Here is a 27,996-nt window from a genome sequence, read left to right as displayed (position 1 = left end):
GAGCCCTGCAGCTTCACCGAGGACGCCCCGTCCCGACAAACGCACACACTTCTCAAACACACACTTCTCAATTAGTCCATACGACGAGGAAGACGTCAGGAAAACAACAGGGCCGCTGTTTGCTCCATAATTACTGTGATGGGCTCTTTAATGCTGAAGACGCACAGCAGACGTCTGCGGGTTTTAAACACAACATCTTGCTAATGTTTCTTCTCGCTAAAGTAGAAGTGGTGAGTAAATGTGAATCAGCTCTCCTCTGTGCTTCTCTGCAGCAGCTCAGCTCTAAGACTTCTTTTGTACTGCAGCTTGGAATAAAACCGGGATTAACAAGAGTCACTAAGCCTCTTTTTTTTGGAGGCGATCTCATTCCTGCAGTGCATTGATTCCTTAAACAGAGCATGCGAGAGACTGAGACTGCTGATGGAGGGATAATCCCGATCACATTCATGTGGCCTGCTGCGTGGCAGGTGACAGGTGAGGATTCAAGGGTTACAGTGCTGCAGTGAGCCTGCAGGGTCACCACAACAAAGTCAGCACCCTGCAACTTATCAGACACATAACTATGCATGGTCAGGATACTACTTTAGATATTTAGGTATTGATCCACCGAGCTCGAGAATTGAGAGGTTCCTTTTATGACACAGAGGTCAAATGTAGAGAGCTGAGTGCATGATGAGAGCACGATGAATGCATTAGCTGTGCATTCTTCTACAGCAGTCAGGATGAAAGAAAAAGGGGCCGAGGGTCTTGAATACAGAAGAGAAGCAACTTATGAAACCTTCACTTCTCTTTGAATGCAGCACTTTCAAGTTGCAAAAAAAAAAAAGCTGCATAAAAATGGGAATATAGTAAACGTCCTACTTCAATTAAAATGCAAATATTTATGAACTACAATTCTACAATTCATTTAGCAGAAGCTTTTATCCAAAGCGACGTACATCAGAGAGTAAGGACAACACAAGCAAGGATCTAAAGAGGAGGAAACAATGTCAGGAAGTGCAAACAAACAGAAGTCTGATTGGACACACAGGTGATGACAGGAAGTGACCAGAGGCAAAGCACAACATTGAGGGCAGTTCTTGAGGCTTCAGATCAGTATAGAAACCATCTTAAAATCGTCATTATCAAACAAAACCATCGTCATAAGGTCGGAGGTGTTCATAAAGAGCTGGGTCTTTATCTTTTTCTTAAAGGTGCAAAGGGACTCTGCAGATTGGGGAGGGAGGTGGGAAGTTTGTTCCACCACTGGGGGGGGGGGGGGGGGGGACAGAGTCTAGTTAGCGTCTGGAGGTCGGATCAGACGCCTTTCTGCTGAACTGCTGACAACCTGCTACAACATGTTATCTAAAGCTACAACTACAAGACACCTGGGTGCTTCCTGCTGAAGAGGAGTCTGTTTATAATATCATCACTGTTGTTGTCATGACTACCGTTACCTCGCGTAGTCTTGCATCAGGACCTTAAGATGTAGAGTTACGCTGAGGTCATTGTCCGCACACTACTGCCCCCGTTTTATCTCACATGTGTTGTGTCCTATTTCTTCTTCTCGTCCTCTTCTTTGTCATCCATTTGTTTTTGTTGTCATGATAATCGAATCTCCCCGCTGGGATGAATAAAATCATCATGGAACATCAGGATTGAATGTCGCCGCACCGCTGGACTCATGTCGGACGTTTCAGACCGCAGACTCCAGTGTTCTCTGACAATAAGTGCTGAAGTGTGTGAAGCTTGTTGCTGAAGTGAATCTGCACTGAAGCAGGTCTGGAGTGTCCGGCTGTCTGATACTTAAACGTGTTCGGGTTGTAATCCTGCTTTACAGAGGCGATCGCGGCGGCTTTAGCGCGCGAGCTCCCACGTTGAGCCAGTAAGAGTACGCCTGCTTACTCTGTAACTGACACATGCTCAGGGAAAACACACGCTCTAACGTGTGCCAACAGACACACACACACATGCAGATAGCGTGACATGTGCACATGGAGGCGTGCGCGTACACACTTAGCGCCGTATCGCCAACACCGAGGATAAAAGGCCCGTGAAAGAGCTGAGAGCCTAATTAGGTTTTAATTGATTTTGGAGTGGGTCTCTCTCTCTCTCTCTCTCTCCCTCTGTCTCGCTCGCCCCTGTCGTGGATTAGCGTCAGTGAGTGAGTGTTCCTCAGATGTGATTATTGACCTGTTCGCTCAGCCTCTCCCCGGGCTCTGATGAATACATGCATGAAGGCCTGACGTGTGAGAGAGCCCGTCGTCTGCCTCTCTCTCTCTCTCTCTCTCTCTCTACACACACACACACACACACACATTCCAGTACATTGCACACATAAATCATTTTCTTTTCACACGCACACACACACACACACGCATCACCCACTGCTCACTCACACATTCACGCAGCTCATGGATGCAGATTCCATTAGAGGTTGTTTTGATCCAAAGCCCCGCCTTTTTTTTCGTCTGACACCGTGCACTCCCCAGTTGCTTTCTGTCTGTCTGTCTGTCTAGCAGTCTGTCTGACTCTGCAGGACTCCCGTCTCACTCCCCCTCCCCCACTGACACCCACGGAGACGAGCCGGACCAGACACAGAGGGGTTAGGGGAACTGAACACCCTGAAGGGCCGTTGATTCTGCACCAGACCAGACATGTCCTCTTTCCTGTGCTCTCATGCATCCCTCAGTCCAAACAGCTCATTGTCTTTCACACCTTTGCCATTTGTTTGGCGATCGGGGACGTTCTTCAAACACACAAGCATGGCCGCAGCGTGCTGTACAGATCACTTGTTATTTACCGTGCATAAGTATGCTCACACTGACAATTAGAAGGCTGACATGATCCACTTCACACAACCAGACGAAGTTCTGATAACACACAAAAAAAAGGTCAGTTCAAATCGCTGGTTGCTTTGGGATACACAGCAGAGCACGCAGACACATTGTTGGTGCAGATGGCCGAGGAGTTTCCACTTTGTGTGAAGAAAAAAAAAAAAAGGGCAAAATGAGCAAGTAAAAAAAAAAAGTCACAGCATGTTTGTGAAGTGGAAGTCAGGAGGGTCAAAACAGTCGGATTTTGGCAACACTGTTCCTCCTGGTTGAATGAAGTCGTGAAAGGAGGAGAAGGAGAAGAAACAGAAGTTACAGTAGAAGTGTTTGAAGCACAAAGAGAAAATAGAAATAGAAGTAGGAGACAAAGAAGACAAACAAAAGAGGGAAGACAACGAAAATATGGGAGAAGACAGAGAAGGAAAGAGACGGAATACGACAAAGGCAGATGAAGATTAAGGGGATGAAGAAAAAGTCAAAGAAGAAAATAAAGAAGTCAAAGAAGAAGAAGAACAGTTCTACAAATAAGTCAGAAAAGCAGATCTCTAAAAACACAAGAAGAAGAACAGAAACTAAAAAGGAGAAATAGAGGATATAGAGGAAGCACAAAGAGAACAAAAAATTGAAAACAAAAAATAGAAAAGAGGAAGAAGATAAAAGAATGGAGAAGAAGAAGAAGAAGACGATAAGTGAACAGAGTTGGATGTCAGTCACCAGTCAGCTGTCTAACTGTTAAGTGCACAGTGTGATTCATGACAGAGTACAAGTGGAAGAGCGTGATTCAGATTCAGCTTCTTAACTGATCTTTTAGGCCTTCAGGGCTCCAGTAGTTATTCTCTCTCCTATCTATTCAAACCTTTTATCTCTATCAGTAAATCAGTGAAGGACTCGTCATTGAACCAACTTGTCACATTGTGTTTCCATTCAAACACACAAAGCTTTCACTGTGAGCGTCAGAATCACACCAAACATTAGCTCTTCGTTTGCTGCGGGTGCGCCGTGGTCGTCTGATTTATTGTGTTTGTGCGGATAAAAAAAAAAAAAAGAGCAACAGCTGCCGGAGAATATCAGCAAACCAAACTTGGCGGCTCTCACACACTCGAGGCCGACGCTCCACATGAGTTTTTTTTTTTTCTCCCTCTGAGTCTCAGAAAGCCTCAGAAAGCCTCAGGATCCCGGAGCTGTAAACAAAGAACAACTGCCTGTCGTCTCGCTCTCTTCGTGATGTACAGAAGCAGAAATGAAGTAAGGGTAGGAGGGCGTACAGTACACACTCACACACACACGCCCGCCCTCGATGGGGACTCTAATAAACCATAAGTGCCTCTGAAATATTAACTAGATGCTGTGAGTGAAATCCCTGCAGATCTGTAGAGCCTGCCATCTTCAATCTAGCCCAAAAAACAAACAGCACTCCTCCTCTTCCTCCTCCTCCCTCCTCTCTCCTCGGCCGTCCATCACACACTCGTATACTTACAGATGACGGGGGGCCAAACCGCTGACCACAGGCAGTCTGGGCTCGGCCTCCGGACCTTCTAGTGCCTCATCGATCGGAAACATCAGACTGTAGCTGCTGCCCCTGCTGGATGCCTTTTAATCGACCAATCAGCTCCTTTATGATGTCTGATGAGATGAGACGCCGTGCTCACGGTCATGTTTGCTTTAGTGGGGAGTTTCTGTTTTTAATCAAGGTCTTATTACCCGTATTTTAAGTCATGTTAGACACAATAAATCACTTTTGAAGGGTGAGAATCAGAGTGAAACTCTCGACGCTTAACGCACGATAACGATATCATCATGATGCAGTGATTGATATATTCCAAGATAATCATCAACCACACATCACTGAATAACTGAAGAATATGAACTGCCCCTTTATCTGTGTCTGTCAAACACTATCCTCCATCTTCTCCTTTTACCTCGCTGTCTTCTCCACGTCTTCTGCTCATGCTAACAGGCAGTAGCAATCGATCACAGAGCGCACCAGAAGTTGTTTAAATCGCAGCTTTTTCTTAACATTATTATTACACCTGTTACTCATTGAATCATCATTAAAGCGTTGACCTCAGTAATGGTGGTGACCGCTGCACGCTGATGGCCGTGATCTGGCCCTAAATGTGCCCATGAGCCAGATATTGACACATCAGAACCTGAACAGCTCCCTTTAGTCGTGACCTCTGGCTGCTCTCCTTTCATCCTCAACCATCTCCTCCTCTCTCCCTCCGGCCACTGCTGATCATCTATCGATTTCCCATTACAAGCTGAATACAGACATTGATCTCACACCTCCCTGCTCTCCCTCTGGGTGGACGTAAGAGGCTGATATCATGCGCACACACACACACACACACACACCTCCACCTCCTCCTCCTCCTCCTCCTCCTCCTCCTCCCCCCTCCCTCCTCCTCTTCCTCCTCTTCTTCCTCCTGCTCTTCTTCCTCCTCCTCCTCCCTCTTCCTCCTCCTCCCTCCTCCTCCGCTTCTTCCTCTTCCTCCTCTCCCTCTTCTTCCCCCTCCTCCCACACTCTCTCTCTCTGGGCTTCATCTCTCACTGTGATCAGGTGTGTCACAGACAGCGTGGGGATTTATGATGTGTGAGTTATAAAGTTATATCCTTAACTCTTCCCACGTCGGGCTGCGTTCAATAACAAATAACCGAATACAAAGTGAGGAAGTAAAAAGCAGGAAGGTGGGAGAGATGGATCTCTGAATGAATACCGGTTCATGGCGTTTGTGTTTCAATGTTTAATTCAAGTGTGTTAAAAATAAAACGCCTCCTCCTCGGGCGAGCAAGTGAAGGAAGCAAAGGGAGGATGAAGAAAGAGGAGAAAGAGAGAAGCAGAGAAGAGAAAGAGGCAGGAAGACTCTCCTCCTCTTCCTCCTCCTCTTCTCCCTCCCCCTCCTCCTCTTCCTCCCCCTCCTCCTCTTCCTCCTCCTCCTCCTCCTCTCCCTCTTCTTCCTCCTCTTCTTCCTCCTGCTCCTCCTCCTCCTCTCCCTCCTCCTCCTCTTCTTCCTCCTGCTCCTCCTCCTCCTCTCCCTCTTCCCTCTTCCTCCTCCTCCTCCTCCCCCTCCCTCCTCTTCCTCCTCCGCTTCTTCCTCCTCCTCCTCTTCCTCCTCTTCCTCCTCTCCCTCTTCTTCCTCCTCTTCTTCCTCCTGCTCTCCCTCTTCCTCCTCCTCCTCCTCCCCCTCCTCTCCCTCTTCCTCCTCCTCCCCCTCCCTCCTCTGCTTCTTCCTCCTCCTCCTCTTCCTCCTCTTCCTCCTCCTGCTCTCCCTCTTCCTCCTCTCCCTCTTCTTCCTCCTCTTCTTCCTCCTCCTCCTCCTCCTCCTCCCCCTCCTCTCCCTCTTCCTCCTCCCCCTCCCTCCTCTGCTTCTTCCTCCTCCTCCTCTTCCTCCTCTCCCTCTTCTTCCTCCTCTTCTTCCTCCTGCTCTCCCTCTTCCTCCTCTCCCTCTTCTTCCTCCTCTTCTTCCTCCTCCTCCTCCTCCTCCTCCCCCTCCTCTCCCTCCTCTCCCTCTTCCTCCTCCTCCTCTTGGTGTATCACTAGGTATCTTCCTGAGGCTCTCTGATGGCAGATTGCATTAGAGATATGGGCCTGATATTTCATCTAGCCTTTATTACATTTACTCCGCATCAATCGGCTGGCAACCTGGAGGTAAGAGCTATTTGGCACGCGGCCGGGCTCCCCCCCCCCCCCTTTGAAATGAAATCCTGAATTAAAGTGCCACCTCAGACACGCAGCGGCCGCCTGCAGATTTGATTGCTGCAGCACAGCCGCCGTTTGGCCACGCCGCATCGTCCGAGTGCTGACTGTTTGAACCCTCGCAGGGAAAATCTCCAGCTGGACGGGGATATTAGAAGATCAGACCTCGTTGTTGGGGCTGACTGAGCACTTTCCTCTGTTTTACAAAGGCCCTGAGGGGGGGGGGGTATGATGTCTGATGAGAGCCCCCTAATGGTCAGAGGAAGTAAGCATTGGATTCACATTGAATTTACCTGTGTGTGTTTTTTTAACTTCCTGTCCAGCAGCAGTCTGGACGACATCGTTTTACGTGTCAGGTAGCACACACTCTGCGTCTCTCCCCCTGACTCTGTAGTCTGAGCTGTCACGCAGATTTTTCAGCCTTGACCGAGATGCCGAGCCCTCCACCTCTGCACTCCCCCCTCCCTCCTCCTCCGGCTTCCCCTTCATCCTCACCATCGCAGAGCAGCGTGAAAACATGCAAAAAATCTCCTCTCTGCTCGCTCACACTGCCGTACCTAATCATCCAGGCAAAAAAAAAAAAAAAAAAACGAGGAAAAAGGAAGCTACCCGTTACAGCGCTACAGGGCTCGGATCAATCTGGAGTAAAAAAGCATAACATGGAGTGGAGAGAGGAGGAATATCGAGCTGTACTTTGGCTTTCCCCACTTATTTCTGCTGCTTTTTCGGTGCCCAAAAGGGGAAATGCATCCAGAAGGGTAACACATTAGTGCTGGAGGTGATGCATAAATAAATGTTGGCATGATCCCCTCTTGCTCTAATGGGCCTTTAAAACGGGGTTATCTCAGGGCGAGATGAGCTACTCGTACAAGCTGACTCTCATGGTTACAGAGTTACTCACATGTAGACGATTTCCTTCCCTCCCACGCTCACACACACACACACACACACACACACACGTACACACTCATACATGCCGGGTGAAGGGGAGATTGAGTGGGAGTGTGTGTTAGAGGGCAGGCCAAGACCTCAGTCCCTCCAGGCGGGTGTAAAACGAAAAAAAAGAGAAGAAGAATAACCCCCTTTCCTTGTAAAAGCGTCTGCAGAGAGGAGAAGAAGAGGAGGCCTTTCTGTGTCCTCCTCCTCCTCCTCCTCCTCCTGCTGCTGCTGCTGCTGCTGCCCTGCTCGCCCCGGGCTGTGAGAAACTGCTCGACACACTGCTTATCAACAGCTGAGCCGCTGCTCTCTGCAGCACACTGGACTTCCCCGCCGCAGTCTTACAGTAGTGTCGACGCCGGTGTTAAAGTAGTCAGAGACGTTCTGCCAGCCAGATAATTATGCAACGTTTTGCCTTTGACAGAAACCTGGAGGCACGAAGCCGAGGCATCAAAAAATAACATTTACAGTCCGCTGCGACGCGACGTGAGCGTCTGAATAGAGCCGACAATCACCACAAAAAGGCCTTCACAAAAAACGCCGCCGTGGATGTGTGCGTGAAAGTTATATCTCCATCCTGGCCACATGACATGTTTTGTCACAGAACAATGCGATAAATACAAATCAAGGATTATTAGTTCTTAATTACACGGACAGTAGAGGCGATGAGAGTGGAGAGAAAGCACTCATAAACACAGTCTGTGTTCAGTTTAAGACTTGGACTACAACTCAGAGGTCGTTTTCATCGGGGGGCGGTCCTGCTGTGATATCTTCAGGATCTTCCCGTCCACACGTGCATCCCAGGCTGGACGATGTCTGCAAATATTCAAGTGTGCAGTGCATGTGCGGACGGGGGCTCATCAGGGATCTACTGAACATGGCATTGCACATTTCATAAAAAAGATAGAAAGATGAAAATCTTTGCATGAAATTCCCTCTGACTCAGTTGTTTCAAAGTGGAATCAACAGAGCGGACTGTGACTCTCCCTCCCTCCTGAGGTGACACACAATAGAACAACATATGATTTGGATTATTCATGTGTCGGAGGAAGGAAACAGACCATCTTGGTCATATCCAGACCAACAGCTGGGCCCCATTCTCTTCTTCTTCTTCTTCTTCTCTTTCTGTGTTTACGGTCCCTCAGTTTTCCCCCTGCATCACAAATCCTCTCTTTCATCTTATTCTCTTATTGTCCCACCACACTATCTCTCTCTCTCTCTCTCTCTCTCTCTCCACACACATATCTTTGAAATGTTGCTTGACATTTGATTATCAGATGGAGGAGGGATTACACACAGATGATGTCAGATAGGCGTTAATGACGCTCAGAATGATGTTTTATCATCATCAGGTTCTCTAAACACGTCTCTCCGAGGAAACGCACGGTGCCGAGCTCCTGACTCATGACTTGAATCCACTCGCATACAAAACTCAGGCCTCTGACTCAATCCTCAGTTTGAATCCTGAGACTCTTGTGATAACATACGGTCTCATTAAAGACTCTCGTTCAGCTGCTGGTGAAAAAAAAAAAAAAACAGGAGCTGAAATTAGGATTTTATTTTAAGACACACATCCTGCTTTCCTTTGTGGATAAAAAGAGACTCATGTCTGTCCTCCATATGTACGAGCCAGACGTGTGTGAATCGCCGACATAATGTATCGTACATAACCACGGCCGTGCTCCAAGCCCAACTGGGCTCCAGCCCGGTTACCTCTATTACGTACGTGTGTGGGTCGCCTCGGAGAGAGAGAGAGAGGGCGAGTGATTTCTAGAGGTCACCATTAGAGAATGGCCTTCTTGAACTTACTTGCAGTCCAGCCTCTCGATCTCAAAGTGCGGGTTGAAGTTGAGGACGATGCGCTGCGACGGCTCCGGCGCCGTGATGACCCAGTGGCAGTTCTGGTGAGGCGGGTACTCCATAGGGTAACCCGGGGAGGTGATGTAACCGGCCTCGCTGGCATCGTAGACGCCTCCACACTCTGCTGCAGAGACCAGAAGAACACAGTGAGTATCAAAGTGAAATCAGGCTTTGTGTACTGTAAGGACTCTTGTGATGCATTCCTACATCAGCGTTAGAATCTTTCATTTGTATTAAACCATAAACACCTACAGCTAACTCCCTACATTAGTGACTCAGAGGACGCTCCATCAATCTCCTGGCGTCTGTGTGTGAAGATGTGACGAGACACGAATGAACAGTAAAACAAAGAAAGCAATTTAGGCCGTCAGTTCGGAGGAAATAGGAAAAACTTCCCCATTGTGGATCGTCAATGAGAGCGGGAACACATGGGTAAGCTATTAAAACAATAAAAGATCATCACTGCTGCACACACACACGCACACACATACACACACACATACATACACACACACACACATACAACCACACACACACTGGGGCTCTTTCACCCTCTTCCACACCCAGGCTCTTATCTCCCTCGTTCCCCCGTTGGGAGCGTTCTCAAAGTGTAATTGTTGCTCCGGCAAGCCAATCTGCAAACATTAGGACACATTCCCCGATCCTATCGCGCTCTCCCAGGAACAATAGCCTGCCAATGGCGTCGCTCGGCAGGCTCGGGCAGGAAGTGACACACAGACGGGCTGTCTAGCGGGGGGTCCTGGGGGGGGGGGGGGGGGGGTCACCCCGGCTCTGTAATGAGAAGCTAACGCTGCAACAAAAGGCTTCATTCTCTGCTGACGGCCTGACGGCTAAGACGTCTCCCGCACTCCCTGTTATCTCCCATAAACACGCCTAACACATAAACTCACACGCACATACAAAGGGAACATGTTTATGGGTATTCTACACACACACACACACACACACACACACACACACACACACACACACACACACACACACACACACACACACACACACACACACACACACACACACACACACACACACACACACACACACACACACACACACACACACACACACACACACACACACACACACACACGTTCTTTTATTACTGTTGCATTGCAATAGATTTACAGCATTATTATTCTTTACAGAGGCGAGAGCGAAACGTGTTCTCCATGACAACAGCAGGGGGTGGCTTAGATATCTACCTCTGAACCTGTGTGTGTGTGTGTGTGTGTGTGTGTGTACCAGGGGGATCTGTAAATGTAATGAACTTGGAGATATTGAACTCTAAAGACAAACAAATGCTTTCTTAATATTGTAGCCACCATAGAGAAAACAACATATAAGAGAGAGAGAGAGAGAGAGAGAAAGAGGGAGGGAGAGAGAGAGAGAGAGAGAGATGCTGGATCACACTGATGATTTACTGACTTTAAATCCACTGCAAACCCAGGAACAGCTTTTCATAGCACGCAATAACTCACAGGTTTTTTTTAAGAGCAAAAATAAGCGTCTTAAAAAGTACAAGTTGATCAAGAGTCACGTAAGAGTCTGTAAACTGTCTTGATACTGGGTTTGAATTGGCCGTAGTTTTGATAATGTATTTAGTGCATAAATCATTCGGGGATATGATGGTAAGGATGGTCAGACATCAGCAGTAAAGCTGTTTATCTCCAGCGGTAGCAACGTCTCATGGACAAAACCAGAGTTTTGTTTCTGCTGCTTTGTCTGCTTCTGACTGCAGGAGTTTCATTTAGGCCTTTACAGATCATTTATGTAATTCATATGTTCATATGTTGGTGCAGACTCAAAACGGGGGCCTGCATGATACTACGATGTGCAGTACTTCATGTTGACTCCACAGTCAGATTTTTTTTTAATCACTGAATTGGTTCAGTTAGCTTCTTAAACTCCACCTGACTGCATCGAAATGATGAGTCACTGAACTCAGGGCTAGGTGTACGCATGCTGAGGGAGAAAACGTCTTACTAGCACGAAGATTGAAAAGCAGCACATTTGCATAAAGCAGGGTGACGAGTAAGACGGCTGGCTTAGCTCCTTCATTAAAGAGACGACAATTAGCACTGTAGCATAACTTTGTAAACAAACACAGGGGGCGTCTCACTAATGGCGCACGTACATGCTAAATATTGAATATTGGGCTCCACACACCATGCGACCGACTCGATCAGCCACGCCTCGCAGCCTCGACGGTAAAATGAGCTGCACGTGAAATATGAGCGTTTATTTTCACTTGAGAGAGATTCTCTGTTTGGATATCATGAATTCATTTTTTTCTATTTCAAGGCAAATTTCCAAACATTTAAAAAACACCAGGAGTCGGACTTAACCACTCACCCGCTGACTGATTCTATTCCTGACATAAATGGGTTGATATTCTCGTCTGTTTCTTTCAAATTCCTGTGAAAGCATCAATAAAGGAAGCGGTGGGGGGAAAAAAAGAAAACAGCACCAAAGGCTTGAAGTGTAATAGACCCTTCAAGTGATGACATTTCCACCGCCTATTGTGCTTAAAAGGCACACTTAAGATTCTCTGACATTTGATAGAGCAGCGATGGCTTCCTTACTTTGTTACTTGAGAGGAGCAGAGCCCACGCACACACACACACACACACAAACACACACACAGCTGCTTCATGAGAGTGCACGATCCAGACGCCCACATGCAAAGAGCAAACACACACAGATACATACAAGCTGCTACACAAAACACAAAGTAACACAAGTTCAGCTATGTGAAAGCCCTCGCACCTACAGGGATGCACGCTTAAAACACACTCCCACGCCTTGTGTGCATGCACACGCACAACCGCTGCCACCCACACACACACACACACACATCCAAACACACACAGAGGGCCTGTCAATCACGAGGGGCCGACAGAGGTGCAGAAAAATAGGCTAACAGAAAATTTTCAAACAGATAGCAGGGATGGAAAAGAATGACAGAAACAGACAGATGCCACACACACACACACACACGTCTCTTTATCTGCTGCGAGTGTGCAGACAGACAGTCATTGTCGGGGCCGATGGAAGGCGCGGCGTGCAGGAGGCTATCAGCACGCAGAGCCCAGATTAAGTCGTTTGGGGAGAATCCTGCAGCCTCAACACTTTTTTTCCCCTGAGCTGCCCATTCAACGGCCTTCAAGGAGGATGAAGAGGGAGGGGGGGGGGGGGGGTGGAGGTGAAGGGAAGGGAGGAGCAGGAAGGGATGGGAAGTGGAGGGGGGGGGGAGAGAAGGATTACAGCAGGGAGAGGCGAAGGAGAGGATGAAAGAGAGGAGAGCGAGGTGATGGATAAAAGACGGATCGAGACAGAAGAGGGGAGGATTGATCGGAGGGGTGAGGCAGGTGAGGGAGGGGAGGTGGGTGAGGTTGATGGACGATAGGTTTGGTGGTGCCAGGGAGAGAGAGAGAGGACGAGTGACAGGAGGAGAGGGAGGAAGAAGGAGGAGGGAGGGGACGTAAAAGGTGATGCAGAGGGAGGAATACAGAGAGAGGAGAAGAGATGGAGCCAAGACACTGTGTGTGTGTGTGTGTGTGTGTGTGTGTGTGTGTGTGTGTGTGTGTGTGTGTGTGTGTGTGTGTGTGTGTGTGTGTGTGCAGAGAGTCTGACGAGCCTCATTAAGACATGCCTTCTATCCAGCAGCTCCCTGAAGACACTGACCCCACTGGGAAACCTCTGCCAGTCAGCTCACACACACACACACACACACACACACACACACACACTTGAACTATGTGTGTGTGTTGTGCAATGCGGTTGTGTGTGTTGGTGTTTGTGTTTGTTTGCTGCAAAGAAAAACTAAAGAATGATGGAGGATGCAGCAGTGATGCATCGCGACTAAACGACGTGTGGATTTTGTCCTAATTGCTTGACTGTACGTGTGTATGTGTGTGTGTGTGTATGTGTGTGTCGCAGGCATGTTTTGGTGAGACAGAAGTTGTGCTGTTGGATGAGTAACGCGGGGGAAGCACTCAGGAGCTGGCAGCGAGCTTCATGAATTACACTGTCTCTTCTAGTAGAGGAGCCAATCTGTCTGCACACACACACACACACATATATACACACACACACACACACACACACACACACACACATATATACACACACACACACACACACACACACACATATATACACACACACACACACACACACACACACACACACACACACACATTTGTCTCTACCATGCAGGCACCAGATCCCCATTACATGAACAATGTCACTACTATGTGTGCAAGATTGAGAGGGATTGTTTGAGGCTACCACACAGATCATTTGCTCCATCTGAGGATTATTTTCATTTTAACTGATAAATCTTTGAAATTTGCTGTGACAAATGACACAAAAATCGTTGAGTATTCAAACAGTTTGAAGACGAAACCAGCACATGTTGGATACTTTCATTAGGAATTAATCTCACAATCATCTGAACAGATAATAGATCGATCCCTGAGTGTACAAATTGTCCAAAAAATGTCAAGAAACTGGCATGGCAAGCTCAAAGTCACGTCTGCAAAATGACTTCATTCGTCCAGCTGCAGTCTCAAAATGTAAGACTCTTCATTGACTTTAAATAATGAGAAAGAAAAATGGATATTGGACACTTGTGCTTGAATATTAACTTGAAAAGCTTCATGTTGTAATAGTTGGCTTCTATTCTAATCAATAAAAGGGTTCAGGTTTCTTTTGATCAAGAAAAAGAAAAAGAGATGCAGAAGATTCTGTCAGTGACAGTAAAGGAGGTACGACTCAAGTCTGCAGATGTGACTTTACTAGAACTGGGCTCAGGATTATCTGCTTTAGGACGAATCTTGTTATAATCTCCTAAAGTGAGCCAATAAATATTTGAGTCTTTGAGATGAGGAGATTTTAGTCGATAAGATGTGGAACGCTCTCCTCAGAGACCGAAGTGATGTCTCATTAACGCCTTCTTCAGAGAGCCTTCATAGAATATCAAAAACGACATAGAAAAGACATTTGAGAAGCAAATGTTGGACTCTTACTTGAAAAGAATTGGTGAAAAAATATTATTGATAATTGAAAATCAGTCACAAACTCCTGACAGACGGTCACATCTGCTGTGTTTCTCATGTGGAGGAAAGAGAAATGATGCAAAACAACTTCAGATATGTGTGTGTGTGCATCTGCATGCAAACAAGGCAATTGTTTATGCAGATTGTGAAAATGGAATAAATGTTGAATAAAAGTAACTCTCTGCATGTGTGTATGTGTGTATGTGTGTGTGTGTGTGTGTATGTGTATGTGTGTGTGTGTGTGTATGTGTGTGTATATGTGTGTGTGTGTGTGTATGTGCGTGTGTATGTGTATGTGTGTGTGTGTGTGTGTGTGTGCACAGTCTGTAGTCACTCTGGATCAAGACAAACCCAGAGACGTCTTTGTGCCCGCTGTGAGCGCCTTTATCTTCATTATCTGGGGAAATGTGCATATGTCTGCATGTCCTAGCTCTGTCCTGTGTGTGTGTGTGTGTGTGTGTGTGTGTGTGTGTGTGTGTGTGTGTGTGTGTGAATACTAGCACTCTCATTTCTATTAGCCCCCTTATCGGTGGAAGTATGGCGTCACGCTCTGGGATAAGCTGCGAGTGTGAGGAGAGGCGCTGATAAATCCCTCCATCATTCCCACTGCCCCCCCCCCCCCTTCCTCCCCCCTCCTCCCCCACCTTAATTAAAAAGTGCTATCGCCCAGAGTGAGGGAATGAGAGGGGAGAGCGGGCCGCGCTCATCCATTCAGTCAGGAGCAGAGGGGCTGTGTCTCTAAGACTGCTTTTAATCTCACCCGTTCCACACTACACTGGACCCACGGAGAGGGGGAGGGGGGGGGGTTCACTTTCATCACCGTGTGCTTTCAGACCTTTCTGCTGAGGTAGAAGGACTGGGCTTCGAGAGGAGATAGAGGCAGCAGTATGAGAACGAGCAGAGGAGGAAGGGGAGCGTGTGAGAATTCAGAAACCGCTCTCACTGATACACTTTGAAATATCAGCGAGATTGATGCTGATTGGCCGTCTGTCCATGACTGTACACCTGCAGCACCCTGAGGTATGTAAAGCACTATGAACTGAGAAACTTCCTCCTTCTGTCTGGGTGCAGTTACTCGCTCTTTCAGAGTCTGTCTGAGGCTTTGAAAATAATAACCAAATAGAAAAACAACGCAGTGTCGATAGTCTTTTTTGGTTCATATTGAGTCATCAATATTACATTTAAGTCTTATTCATGAGCAGATAAAAACTCCTCACATGGGATACATATCATGTCTGGAGGAGTGCTGCTGATTTCCTTCGGGATCATTTGTATTTCATTTCTGTGTGTAGATGTATTGGATCTAAACACCAGGTGAAATTCCTCATATATACGCTTTGAAACATCCTAAATGGGATCATGTGAAATGATTCTACTCTTTGTACTCGAGGCCCTCTTAAGAAAAGAATCGACAAAACTCCAACAAAAACAACAAGCACGAAATGATCTGAATGCTTCATCCTAGTTTGATGTTCTTCTAACACGCATCATGTCTCAGCCCTTCTTCATACCACACAGCGATGCATTCAGGGAACTGTGCCGTAGGTAGGGAAGGAAAGAATCAGGCGTATGTTTTGTAACAATGGACAAGAAGACTTTGGATTTGAGGGAGTGACAGACTGATCAAATTCAGGTCAGAAATGAAACAAACACAGACAAAGGCTTTTTGTTTAACAGTGTTAAAGAAGGGATTTCTCTCCTTTAAGAACAAACAAAAGCTACATCAAAGCCAGATAATATCCCCAAAATCCTCTTTTCCTCCTGTCTCCCCCCCCCCCCCCCCCCCCACTAACAGGATAAGTGCCCCATGCTAATCAGCTAAATGCACCGCGCTGGCCGTCCTGATCAATGCTTCAATGGATCAATGGGATAAACAGATGGTAGCTGCTGCCTGCAGGAGGTGCAGCATGGAGGAGGAGGGGGCTTAATGGTGTGGGTCTAATCCTAAACACTACCTGCCTGCAGTATCATGTCTCCGTCTCTCTGGGTGCTCCCTTTGTGTGTGTGCGCCGGTGTCAGACCTGCACACAGGAGGCACTTTCCTCAAACAGCTCCCCCCGTCTGAAGGAAACAGCCGAGTCGGCATCAGCAAGAAGAGCTGCGAGGAACCGCTGCAGGAGTCGTGGTGTGACTTGTTGGCACACCCGGACCCCCCACCCTCACGGAGAGAAGTCACCGTTCATTGGATCTGACTGCTTACAAACCCTCCTTTTCTCTTTAAATTCACACCCTGGACTCCCCCCTCCTCTTTAAATTACAGTAAATTTAAAACCTCTCCGTCCTGACAATGCTAACCCCCCCCCCCCCTCCGGCTCCCGTTTAAACCCATCCCCAAGCACCCGTTAAGACCCCCTCGCGCGCCTAATGTGACAGAGTGAAAGACCCAGCTCTGGTTTATTTATGGGGGTCTTGTTTTTAATTTCACCCCGGGAGCGGTGGGCTGGTCCTCTCGTATACCTGACTGCTATTGAACGGGGCCCGCTCTGTTTGTCTTCAGCTATGAATGCTAATAGGTGACCTTGTTTTCGCAGCTGATACCTCCGAGGCCGGGGCAGATTAAAACACAGAAATGCAAAGAATTGAAAGGCGGGACGCCGTGGAGAGAGAGCGAGAGAGAGAGAGAGAGGGAGGAAAAAACAAATGGAGAAGACGGGGCGAGCATTTGGAAAAGAAACGATTAAATGAGGAGAACTCTGGGAGAAGTCGATACCATAGGTGGAAAGGATGCACAGCCGCCCACTCAATAAACATGCAAATGAGCTGTTTAATGGCCTGAATATTAATGCTGCTGGTAACGCAGTAATTGATGTACATGTCAGCGTGTCAAACTTTGGTGATTACAGTACAAGTGGAGTGGAAGAGATGACAGAAAACAAGCCGCCTGAAGACCTTTTGTGTGGTGAGTGAAAAACGGCAGGACACCAGAGGAGACGTCCACACTCAGAACGTCTCTTATGGATCATTTACCCTGACAACATGGAAGATTTCTACACTCACAGGTCCCTGGCCGAGACGCCTCAGGCATGCAGTTTTTTTTTTTTTTTTTATTCCAGCGCAACTGTGAGGAACTTTCATTTCGTGTGGGTTTTGGCGGCCCCTGTGGACAAAGTGTCACATCCTTTGTGCCGACGCTTTTCTGTGCATGCGTTCCTTCACAAAATCTCCTCCTTATTATTTTTTTTATATGTTTTTGTGTCTGTTTGAAACACACCACAAAATGTTCATGTTGACAGTGGATTTGCTTGTAAAGTTTATGTTTTCCTAATAAACAAATCTATTAAAAAAAAAAAATCTTTGAACCATTACTGATTGTGAAACTTTCCAGAGGGAAATATTTGCTTAGGCTCAAAGAAATGGATTACATCCCGTGAAAAGCAGGATTACATTTTCAGTTTGAAGCCATCCAAAGGTTTCTTGTCTGTAAAGCTCTAACTTGCCGCTTTAACTTGTGACCCTTGCACGCTTTGATCTCCCCGTCTCCTCCCCCTCTTCCTCTCCTGTGCTCCCCTCTTTTCCTTCACTTTACGCTCTTCATCCTCTCTCATCTCCCTCTCTCTGACTCTGCTGCAGCCTCATCCTCTCTGAACCTCCCTGTTCTGTTCTTTCTCAGTCTCTTGTTCCTCTTGGCATGTGTGTGTGTGTGTGTGTGTGTGTGTGTGTGTGTGTGTGTGTGTAATGTGGCTCTTGAGGGAGGGTGGGGTGGGGGGCCGAAGTGGCAGGGACATGCGGTGCAGTGTCTTGGCGGGGGAAACACAGAGAGAGAGGGAGGGAGAGCTTCTCTGATGGCTGCCAAGAGGCCCACATCTGTCTCTGATCAACGGGTACAGAGGCAGCTAGTGAAACACACACACACGCACACACACGCACACACACACACACACACAGAGAAATGTGGAGGGGTGGCTGTCCTATTTAAAAACAAGTAGCCTAAACAAGGAGGAGGACGAGACCATGTGAGGGGAGCGGAGCAGCGGGTGGTGTTGTAAAGACTCAGCAGTCATCATGGGATCATGAACAGCTCGTCACCCACCGACCGCTGCTCGCTCAGAACCAACAGAGGTCCATGAAACCTGCTGAAACTATACATCACACATGGACGATCGCTGTATTATTACAGGGACAGAAACATACGGCTTCGAGAGAGATGGATGTAACAATTACCACATAGAACGCAGAGATTTATACTGATTGATCCTTTGCTTTCTCTTTCCGACACAAAGATTCTTCTTATTGCGCAAGACATGTTTTCCCTTTATAAGCATGTTCAAAGACAATCTGAATTAAAAATGTCACAACCAGAGTCCAAGCACCCTTAAGGCAGAGAAAACAGAACTGCGCAGAGATCGTCACTGTTTTCAACAAAGACATTCAGGGTTTAAATTTATCTCTTCTAATCAAAGATTCTTCCCAAATGTTTGCTTATTGATGCAAGGTTTGTTTGTTTGATTCTCAGGAAACAAAAACCTCCATAAAAGAACATGTGACAACCACAGACAGATCACTTTAAGAGCAGAGACAATGAGAACCGTGCAGAGATCTTCCCCGTTTTGCACAGACAGATATTTTACCATTCACAGCTTTAATCTCTCACTTTCAAATATTCTTCCCTTTTAAGGAAATGAACGCTAACCTGTCTGCAGGATTATATCCCTGGATTTGAAGTTAGGTAAAAATCCACATAAAACATGCCACAACTGAAGTTAAACTACTGTAAGAATAAAACTGACAGTGAAGAAGGGAGAAGCAGCGTGAGGCCATGTGTCATCATCCCACTAGTGGCGTCACTTCTCTTAGTGGTAAACCCTTCTCCCACAAACACACATCCTAACCGCTCTTCATCTTGATCCTTTCAGGTGACATAATCAAGCAAATGACTCGACATTATTTTTCTTTTACATCTCCATGCATGTATCCAGATGGAACCCTGTGCGTCCTGGTGTTAAATCCACATTTAATGAGGCTTCAGGTTTCCGTGAGTTACAATAAGAATAAGCCCTGATTAAAGCATGGATATGACTTGAACATGCTGCTGCTCTTTCTGCTCTTTAATCTCTCGGTTTATTGTCGTTTGATTGCTTAGAGCGCGCGGGGGTGACGCTGCGCCGCCGCGTGGAGCTGCCTGCGCGCAGCAGCCCCTGCTTTCACCGCGCGCACAACACACGGAGGTAATAACACACAGCCGAGCTACCTTACGTGTGCTGACTGATGGAGATCATCATTATAATAGTGGTCATTACAGTGCTGTTGAACGAATCATACAATGGCACTTTTACGCACGGTCTCTTCTTGGACAGCGGTGCTTGAAACCCGAGCTGAAACCTGTTTTCATTATCCTGATGCGAGGAAGCATTTAATCAGGAAGAGGAGGGTTTTGTTTATTTCCCTTGATGAATAATTAAATCAAAGAAAAACAACGGGAAACTCGCGGGTAAACAATGTGTTTGGATTTTCAAGAGCCTCATGCATATAATCATCTCATTCACAGTCCGCTGAGCTGACAGGAGACCCGACCCTGCGCTCTGTGTGGCTGGGACAGATAACTGTTTCCGATGCTGTTAATATTTGATGAAGGTGTGGAAGTTCTTTAGTATTATATGTGTGCCAGCTGGGTTGGCACGAGGCGGAATGAGCCACCACTCCAACAAGTCTTTTTAACCCCATCATTTAAAAGAAATACATCCCGACATCAGAGTGAAATACACACATATTAACTCAGTGTGAGCACAATATGAGGAAATCATCCTTCAGAGTAAGAGGCAGCAGGATCTTAAATCCACACAATGAGCTTTCTCGTGTCTTTACGGCTTCATCGATACACAAACACATGACAATGAGCTCATAAAAAACGATTTTCAAACCGCTAAATGACCGTCATTTACAGGTCCGGCAGATTCAACTCAATGTGTTAAAGAATAAATCCATGGCGCGCTAATTAAAACTATTCTTTCTTTTGGATTTGTCGTTTTTTGGTTCAGAACACGCGTGCGTGAAATATCTCAGAAGTAGTAAGTCAAACTCACCAACATCTGCTCCCCTGACTCTTAACGCCAGATGACACATCGCCAGTAAAAATCCAATCAAGGATGACACCAAATCCATCTTGGGTTACGCGGAAACTCGTGGAGAGCTTTGTAGTTTCTGTTGTTTCCTCCTCGTAGGACAGAAAATCTGATTTTCCTCCCTAAAAAAAAATCCACACCCCTTCAGGAGCACAGCCGTCTGGAAACAGTTCAGTTATAATCCCAGGGCGTTTTTTAAACCATTGGTGGACAGTAGTTCCAACTAGGCTACATATCATAAAATGATTTCAGTTTTTGTCCTTGTCCATTTAGCGGAATAAAACGTCCTCCGAAAAACAGCGAGCAAACAAACTCCTGGATCAATACCGCGTGCGCTCCGCAGCTCGGAGGCTTCGGGCGGTTTCTGCGCTCCGGAGAGTCCGGACAGCGGCTCCAGGGCGCGTCGAGATCCGACTGAGAGGCTCCCAGTCTCCGCTATCTCCTTCTCTGCGCCCCTGCGTATTTTTGCGCACACGAGCTCTCCTGTGCAGGAAAAGTCCAAAAAAAAAAACCTCTTTACAGGCTGTGGAAGCCTCAGTCCGAGGGTTAGAAGAGTCTAAGAATGACAAATATGGAAGAGTCGTGCGCTCTCGCTTCCCAAAACAAGATATTTGAATGTCCTGACACCTCCAGCGGCACCGCTACTCCTTATCCTGGGTCTCTCTCTGGTAACGGCTCCGTTCAGCCTGCGCTCTGCTCCCACACCGGCCTGAGTGCTTGTGTGTCCGAGTCCGGGAGGTGTGTGCGGAGTGTGTGTGTGAGTGATGCGCTTTTGAGCTGAGCAGCTATCGCGTTACAGTCACGGCGCCTCGGCTCCGCCCCCTCCCGTCGCTCTCTGATTATAGGGAGGGCTCTATCCCTCTCTCTCTCTGCTTTCTCCCCCTTTCTCTCTCTCACACACATTCAGCTGCATCCCCCCCCTCCACAAGATAGCACAGATATGAACTCTTCCACAGATAAAGCGCAGATAAGACATATTGTGATGGTAAACCAGCAGAACTTCTCCTCAGGCTCTTTTCAAAGGAGAGAGAATCCCAGAAAGAGTGAGACATGCAGGGAGGAGTGTGTGACTGCATGTGCATCCACCTCCTCCACCTCCTCCTCCTCCTCCTCCTCCCCAGGCAGTTACACAGGCACAAGGGCGCTTTCCCCCACAAACACACATCAAACAGCAAAGCCAATGTCAAAGCCCTCACCCCAACAGAGAGGGAGAGCCCACCTCGGCCCTGCCCATCTCAGCCCTACAATCAACAGTCTCTAAATACAGAGGCAGGCCGTGTAATGACACAGTAGTGAGCTTAAAATAATCTGCTGAGAAAGGCCTGCAGGGTCCGGCCCATGTGCCCTGCCTGTGGCTTGTGTTACCGTGTAACGTGATGGACGGGGCTGTGTAATGAGCTGCAGTGTGCGGCCTCCGCTGGCATCTTTATTTGGAGCAGCTAGGTGCATTCCGAAAGGTCAGAGCCACTTTTTGGGGAGATGTCATTTTCTGTAAACTCTCTGACTGTACGGGAACTTTAAGCTCTTAAATGAAGGGTGGAGGGGTTTAAAGAATTAAAAATCCATTATCAGGAGTTTATCAATGAGGTTTATCCTGCAGAGTGAGAATATTCCTGATAATGGACACCATCGATGTGACATGCTAACAGCAGATCTTTATTTTTCTTTTTTTTTTTATTTAACCTTTATCTATCCAGGAAAGTCCCATTGAGATTAAAAAACCTCTTTTTCAAGGGAGTCCTGGCCGAAAGGTGTCTTTCTAGTCATCGTCAGCTCAGGAAGCTTCGGCTTCGTAAGAAAGTGTGATTCAGTTTCACAAGTTTTCATACTCTCCTCACAGGTTAGAGAAACACTGAAGTGCACCATTACTGCGGTCAGATGCTAGCTTGTTAGTATTCATTCCAACAGAAGACCCTTTACCTTGTTAGTTAAACTGCATAAGCACAAGAAGGGTAAAAAAACATTATTTCATTGTGGGTAATGCCCCCTGATCATATGGGCCCTTTTTTTTTTTTTTTTTTTTTTTACATAGCCAGTTCACAGCGTGTCATGTACGTCTCAGTTTCACTTCAGTATAAAATTCCCCGAGCTGAATTTCCTTTAACGATAAGTACTTTGAGAATGTGTTGACATGGAGGATACTTGTTCGTGTAGAAAGAAACACTTTATAAATGAAGGTAAAATATAAAATGCTTTAACAACCCTGATCAGCATCACGTGTGATTGTGCGTGCATCCGAGTGGTAAACAAAGTCAACAGGAGTCGTCTGATGACCTTGACTGAAGGTTGTATGACAGGTCTGGGTGTCACTGCGAGTCTGTCTGACTGTCTGTCACCTCAGTGAACCGTCACCCCCCTGCTGTTTACGTCCCCCCCCCCAGGTTGACTTGATGCCATCTCCTTGCAGTTTTCTTACAGCCTGTCAGTCATCTTTAAGCCCGCCTCTAGCTGGAGGGAGCGGCGGCTGTCAGAGGGGCATCGTGATTGGCTAATCTGAGCCTGTGGGCGAGCGCCCAAGCTGGCAGGAACCAGTTTGCCACGTGCTGTTTTTGTCGAGTTGTTTCCGCTTGTGTGATATATGTGTGTGCATTGATTAAAGTCTTTTTGATACGTGCAGGTCGATCCACTCTGAGCCCCCGTTTTGACCCCTCCAGAGATAAAAAAGGAGAGAAAACAGCGCCTGTATCAAACCTTCCAAGCAACACTGGGTCACTTTCTGCTCTGCCCCCCCCCCCCCCCCCCCCCCCCTCCCCTCCCAGTCCCAAGGGGTCATTTGATACTCCTCTCCCCCATTTGTCAACATCTCGGCCCCCACCGTCAGCCTTCAACCCCCCCAAATATTGGGTCAACGCATGGCTAATGGAGGGCAACAGTCGACAGGAGAACCTGAGAAAGTGGAGAGAATGTGGAGGGAGGAAATGTGTTTGTACTCACCCCACAGGGGGAAACATATACACGCATACCTTCTTATGTCACTCTTGGCAATCGTCTTTTGGCCACATATTTAACTCTGCAAACACTTCTCAGAGACCACCTGTCAGTCAAACTCTGGGTCACAGTCTGACGTCTACTTCTAAGATTTCCTGCCTATGAAATATGAGTTTTTGTGGTCCTGTGATTTAATCCAAAAAGGTCATTTTCTTAGATCACAGATTCAGTATGTGGACCTGGAGACCGGATCAGGAGAGGGTGACTATTCAGTCCTGTAAGAGTTGTTCTTTCAAGAAGATCAGATATCAGTCAAAAATGTGCTCCGTTTACCAAAAACATGATATTAACAAACTCTAGTTAGCAGCTCAGAAGAGCAAATTGAAAATGTAATCTCTGAATTATGAGCGAGATCTGCTGCATATAATAAAGTGAAACTCCTTGTAAGCAGATGGTATACTTTGGTATGATCCCAGCTTGTAATAAAGCCACAGGACTCCGCATGTCAGAGTCGGTTCAAACACCACAGCAGTGAAATCAAACACTGAACCTGCAGCTGCAATATGTGGAGCCCTGTTCACGATCTATTTCTCCCCAGGTCGTACCATCTGCACCCCCCCCCCCTTCTGCACCAAAATACAGCCGACAAATGGCAGCCATAGACTCCCAACTGCTCACCTCAGCACACCTGCGCTGTGTTCACTCATGGGCGGCAGAGGGGAACACAACAGGGTCGTCTTTCTCCCACATTTATGTGAGAGAGAGAGAGAGAGAGAGAGAGAAAGAGAGAGAGAGACCAACCGCTGCCTTTCTTATCACAACCTGCCCTGGAGACTGACAGCATGACTGATAACTCTCTCTCTCTCTCTCTCTCTCTCTCTCTCTCCCTCTCTGTCACACACAGACACACACCTCTCTACGTCTTTCACTGTCACCCCTCCCTCCCTCTCTCTCTCTCTCGCCCATCAGTGTGTTCCTGCAGTCTGTGGGTTCAAGGAGGAAACTGCATGAAAGTCTGCTAGTCGTTCTGAGAGGCTGAGTGATCCCGGTCGAGGCCTTCAGCTTTCTTCTCTTCATCACCGACAGACACGGCTTTGGATCTATCGGAGGAGGGAGATAAGCTCGAGATAGCCTTGACTTGACCCTATCAGCATCTTGAGTGTGTGTGAGTGTGTGTAAGAGGGAGGAAGGGGGCTAAGGGGGGGCACTGTGAGCACATCAAGAGTGGAGGGTCAAGGAGCGACTTTTGTGATCTCCTTTGATATTCATTGGAGTGACACCTCTGCTAGCAACACGTAGCGATTACACAAACAAAAAAGCTGGAGCTGGAAAATCAACAACAAGCAACTACCAGCAAACTGCAGTTTCTTAAAAGGCCACTTGAATAACCAGTTTCTAAAACCAACATGGCAGTGGAACAATATGTCCAAACATAGTCTTCAGAAAGGCAACAAACCAGCGTGTGATGACATCATAGCTAAGTCCATTATTTATACAGGCAATGACCACAGCACAGGTTGGAGGCAGCGCCCTTTGAAAGCTCTAAAAGCTCCACATAGGAACAACGTTGCTGCTGCTGCTTTGATCTAAATTTTTTTTCCTGTTTGTCGTTTATTTTATTCACACTCCTTCACTGAAGCAGCGACCCAATTTCCCCCTTGGGATCATTAAAATTTCATCTGATCTTTATCTTATAAGCACATCACACACACTCGCACATCTCTGCAAAATACACCCGCACCAGTTCCTTCTGTTGCACGGATCCCTCCCTTTTTTCACCAGGAGGCACAAATCTCTCACATGTTGTGCTATTTCTAAGACTGACTGCCACTGTCGGATTCCTGGGTGGGCCACCCAGGCGATGGGCATGCCCTGGCCAGGGTAATAATTATACACACACACACACACACACACACTTCAACCTACTGCTCTGCACAGACAAATCTGACTTCTGCTGTGCTGGCTGGTGGGTTGGATCTGGAAACATCTGGCGACTGTCTGCTGCTTTCTTACCACTCCTCCTCCTCCTCCTCCTCCTCCTCCTCCTCCTCGCTCTCCTTCTGTATGTGCTACCTTCAATCCAAAAAAAAAAAAAAAAACCCCAAGCTCAGTCATCAAAACGCTTTCAGCTGCAGATAGAAACAGCCCACACACCAGACACACAGAGAGGAAAAGCAGGGACTTCATTATTAGAAGGAGACACTCAGAAACACCCTTGCTCTTCTTCTGCAGTTTGCCGAAACACTAACTCACTTCATGTGACATCTTGTGGCTGCAAGAATCTGTTCTTCAATCATTCAGACGAGAAAATGACAAAACACCGACTCCGGTGTGGAGTCATGATGACTTGTTTCAGTGCAGGATGAATCATCTGCAGTACTCAACTGAGCCTAATGGGGGCAGGAAAACTCACCAAGCCGAGCATGCAGGCAACCTTTAGGAACATGGTGCAAGTATGAATGTGAGGTTATGCATGCATTAAAACACTTTAGACATTAAGATCAACCAATCTGCACATGTGACGGCTGTAGAGACGGATCTCATTTGCTGAATCGTTGCATATCCAATCATCTCAAATAAGGCCGGTTTATTAATCATTCAGTAAATAAGTCACAGTGGATGATCAGCGTCTGCCAAATGCCCTATTTTGAAGAATACTAATTTATCAACCTGCTTCGGTTTGCATGCAACATGGCTGCGCTCCTGTGTGTCTACCCCATAGCTCCGCTCTGAAAATGTTGTTTGCTCACTTTAATTGCAAAGATGCCGGCTCTATTCCCCGGCCGCCTCTTGTTTATGATACAGCATCATTATCCCGAGCTGCAGACGAGAGAGGAGAGACTGCAGCTCCTCTTCCTCTTTTTTTTTTTCCACCAGGATCTATTTTACTTCTGCTCGCTCTCTTTCATCTCTGTCCACCGGCCTGCTGTGTGTCTTTATAGTCACATCAAAGTGACCTCCGCCACCCTGGTCCCTCCAACCCCCCCCCTCCCCTCTTTTTAGACCAGAGGGACACACACACCACAAAGAGGGGAGGGGGTTTACTGCACATTTTCCAGACAGAAAGACAATACCTGACATGTTAAGCACTCTTCAATGAACAATGGAAATGTGACTGAATTCAAACGTCACTTCAGTAGTTACAGCTCGTCTTTTTATGCCCCAATACTTCAAAAAGCGCAGTCAAACCCCCCCCCCCCCCCAAAAAAAACCAAAGAAATCCACTTCACTGACTACTTCTGAAGGCAAATTTGAAAGTGTCTTTTTGTGCACTTCCTGTTTGCATGCTGATTGTATGTTCCAGCGCCGCTCCTCCATCACTGCAGGAGTGAACACTGTATTAACAAGCAATAATAAAAAGACAAGAGGCCATTCTCCACGCCTTGTTTACTCTGCAGGGTCTTTATCGGGGGGGCCTCTGAAGGAACAATCAGTGTTTGGGGGAGAGGACACTGGAGGACAAGTGCATGCTAATGAGAGAGAGAGAGAGAGAGAGTTTTTATGTTGAGGGGGGGATTAAAGTGCAACGCTCTGAGCTCCAGTTTTGTCTTCTGTTGTGAAGCCACGATGTGAGGAAGAATGAGAGGAGTCACGTCTTTATCTTGTGAAGTGAGGAGCTGAAACACGACGTGTGCCTGCTGTAACTGTGACTAAACACTCACTGTGGTGTTTCATCATCGAGCGGGAATCCAGATTGATATCATGCATACACTAAAATGTATAACGTCGTCAAAGGATTTAAAGTGGTACTCACGTTTTCTTTTTTGATTGGCCAAAACAAAACACATACAGCAGTCTGTTTATTGGTCAGATTTAAAGCTCAGATTACAAAAAGAAAAAAGTCAAGCTACATTGGAGTAGAGCGGCAACAAAGAAAGACTTTGTCGTTAAGGTAAGACTTGTTTTTTTTTTTTAACCGGATAAAGCGGCGACGTCTTTCTCTTCAAAGCCACCAGACTCCATTCATAAAACCGACAATTCTGCCTCAAAGAGGACCGGGCTTGTCTACCACTGCCTCGACCCCTTTATATCTGTGTGTGACAAAAAGACAGAGTCAGGTCATGACAGCACATTTGAAAAGTCACACAGTGACACCAAACAAGACAACCAAGAAACACACATGTGAACCAGCAACACCCGCGACCTGCGAGGTAAAATCACTGTTTTTGTCAATGGAGTCTGGTGGATTTAAAGTGATCCATTTAAACGCCTTAATAAAAATCTGTAGGGATCCTTTCTGTAAGGTTGTCAGACACTTTGAATAACAGTCGGAGCCTGTGAGCGACAAAAATAAGAACTTTTAGTAAGCGAATAGGGCACATTTTTATTAAAAAAAAAAAAAGGTTCAACAGTGTTGTTTCAGAAGTTGGTGGACCTGATGGCGCTCTACAGCACAGACAGAAGCTACCACCATCCTTATTCTTTAATTATTTCATAAAATCTGATCTTTCAATGTCTAAAAAAGCAGTTTCTCTTTCACTCCCCCCCTCTTTTTTTATGTATGATTTTGTCAACAAAAACCTAAATGATGAGCAGAGTGAGTTGGAAACAAGACAGAAGAAGAGTGAGTCCGCAGAGAAAGACAGAAATAGGGAGACAGATGGGTGGAGGAAGTCGGAGAT

At 46.9% G+C, this 27,996-nt stretch overlaps 1 protein-coding gene across 4 annotated transcripts in view; it reads right to left on the bottom strand.

Annotated features, from left to right (window-relative positions):
- The window catches only part of nrp2a (neuropilin 2a), an 88,121-nt gene extending 66,909 nt beyond the window's left edge, over positions 1 to 21,212 (bottom strand). For all 4 annotated transcript variants that reach the window (XM_061032955.1, XM_061032952.1, XM_061032953.1 and 1 more), the window contains exons 1-2: positions 20,408 to 21,212; positions 9,256 to 9,430 (exon numbers count right to left, since the gene is read on the bottom strand). In XM_061032955.1, the coding sequence (XP_060888938.1) occupies positions 9,256 to 9,430; positions 20,408 to 20,486 (254 nt within the window). In that variant the 5' untranslated portion in view covers positions 20,487 to 21,212. The remainder of the gene's footprint in view (positions 1 to 9,255; positions 9,431 to 20,407) is intronic.
- Positions 21,213 to 27,996: the final 6,784 nt, after the last annotated feature.

The sequence above is a fragment of the Labrus mixtus genome, chromosome 24, assembly GCF_963584025.1.
Source record: "Labrus mixtus chromosome 24, fLabMix1.1, whole genome shotgun sequence".
Classification (NCBI taxonomy): domain Eukaryota; kingdom Metazoa; phylum Chordata; class Actinopteri; order Labriformes; family Labridae; genus Labrus; species Labrus mixtus.
This window is presented reverse-complemented; position numbering and strand designations above follow the sequence as displayed.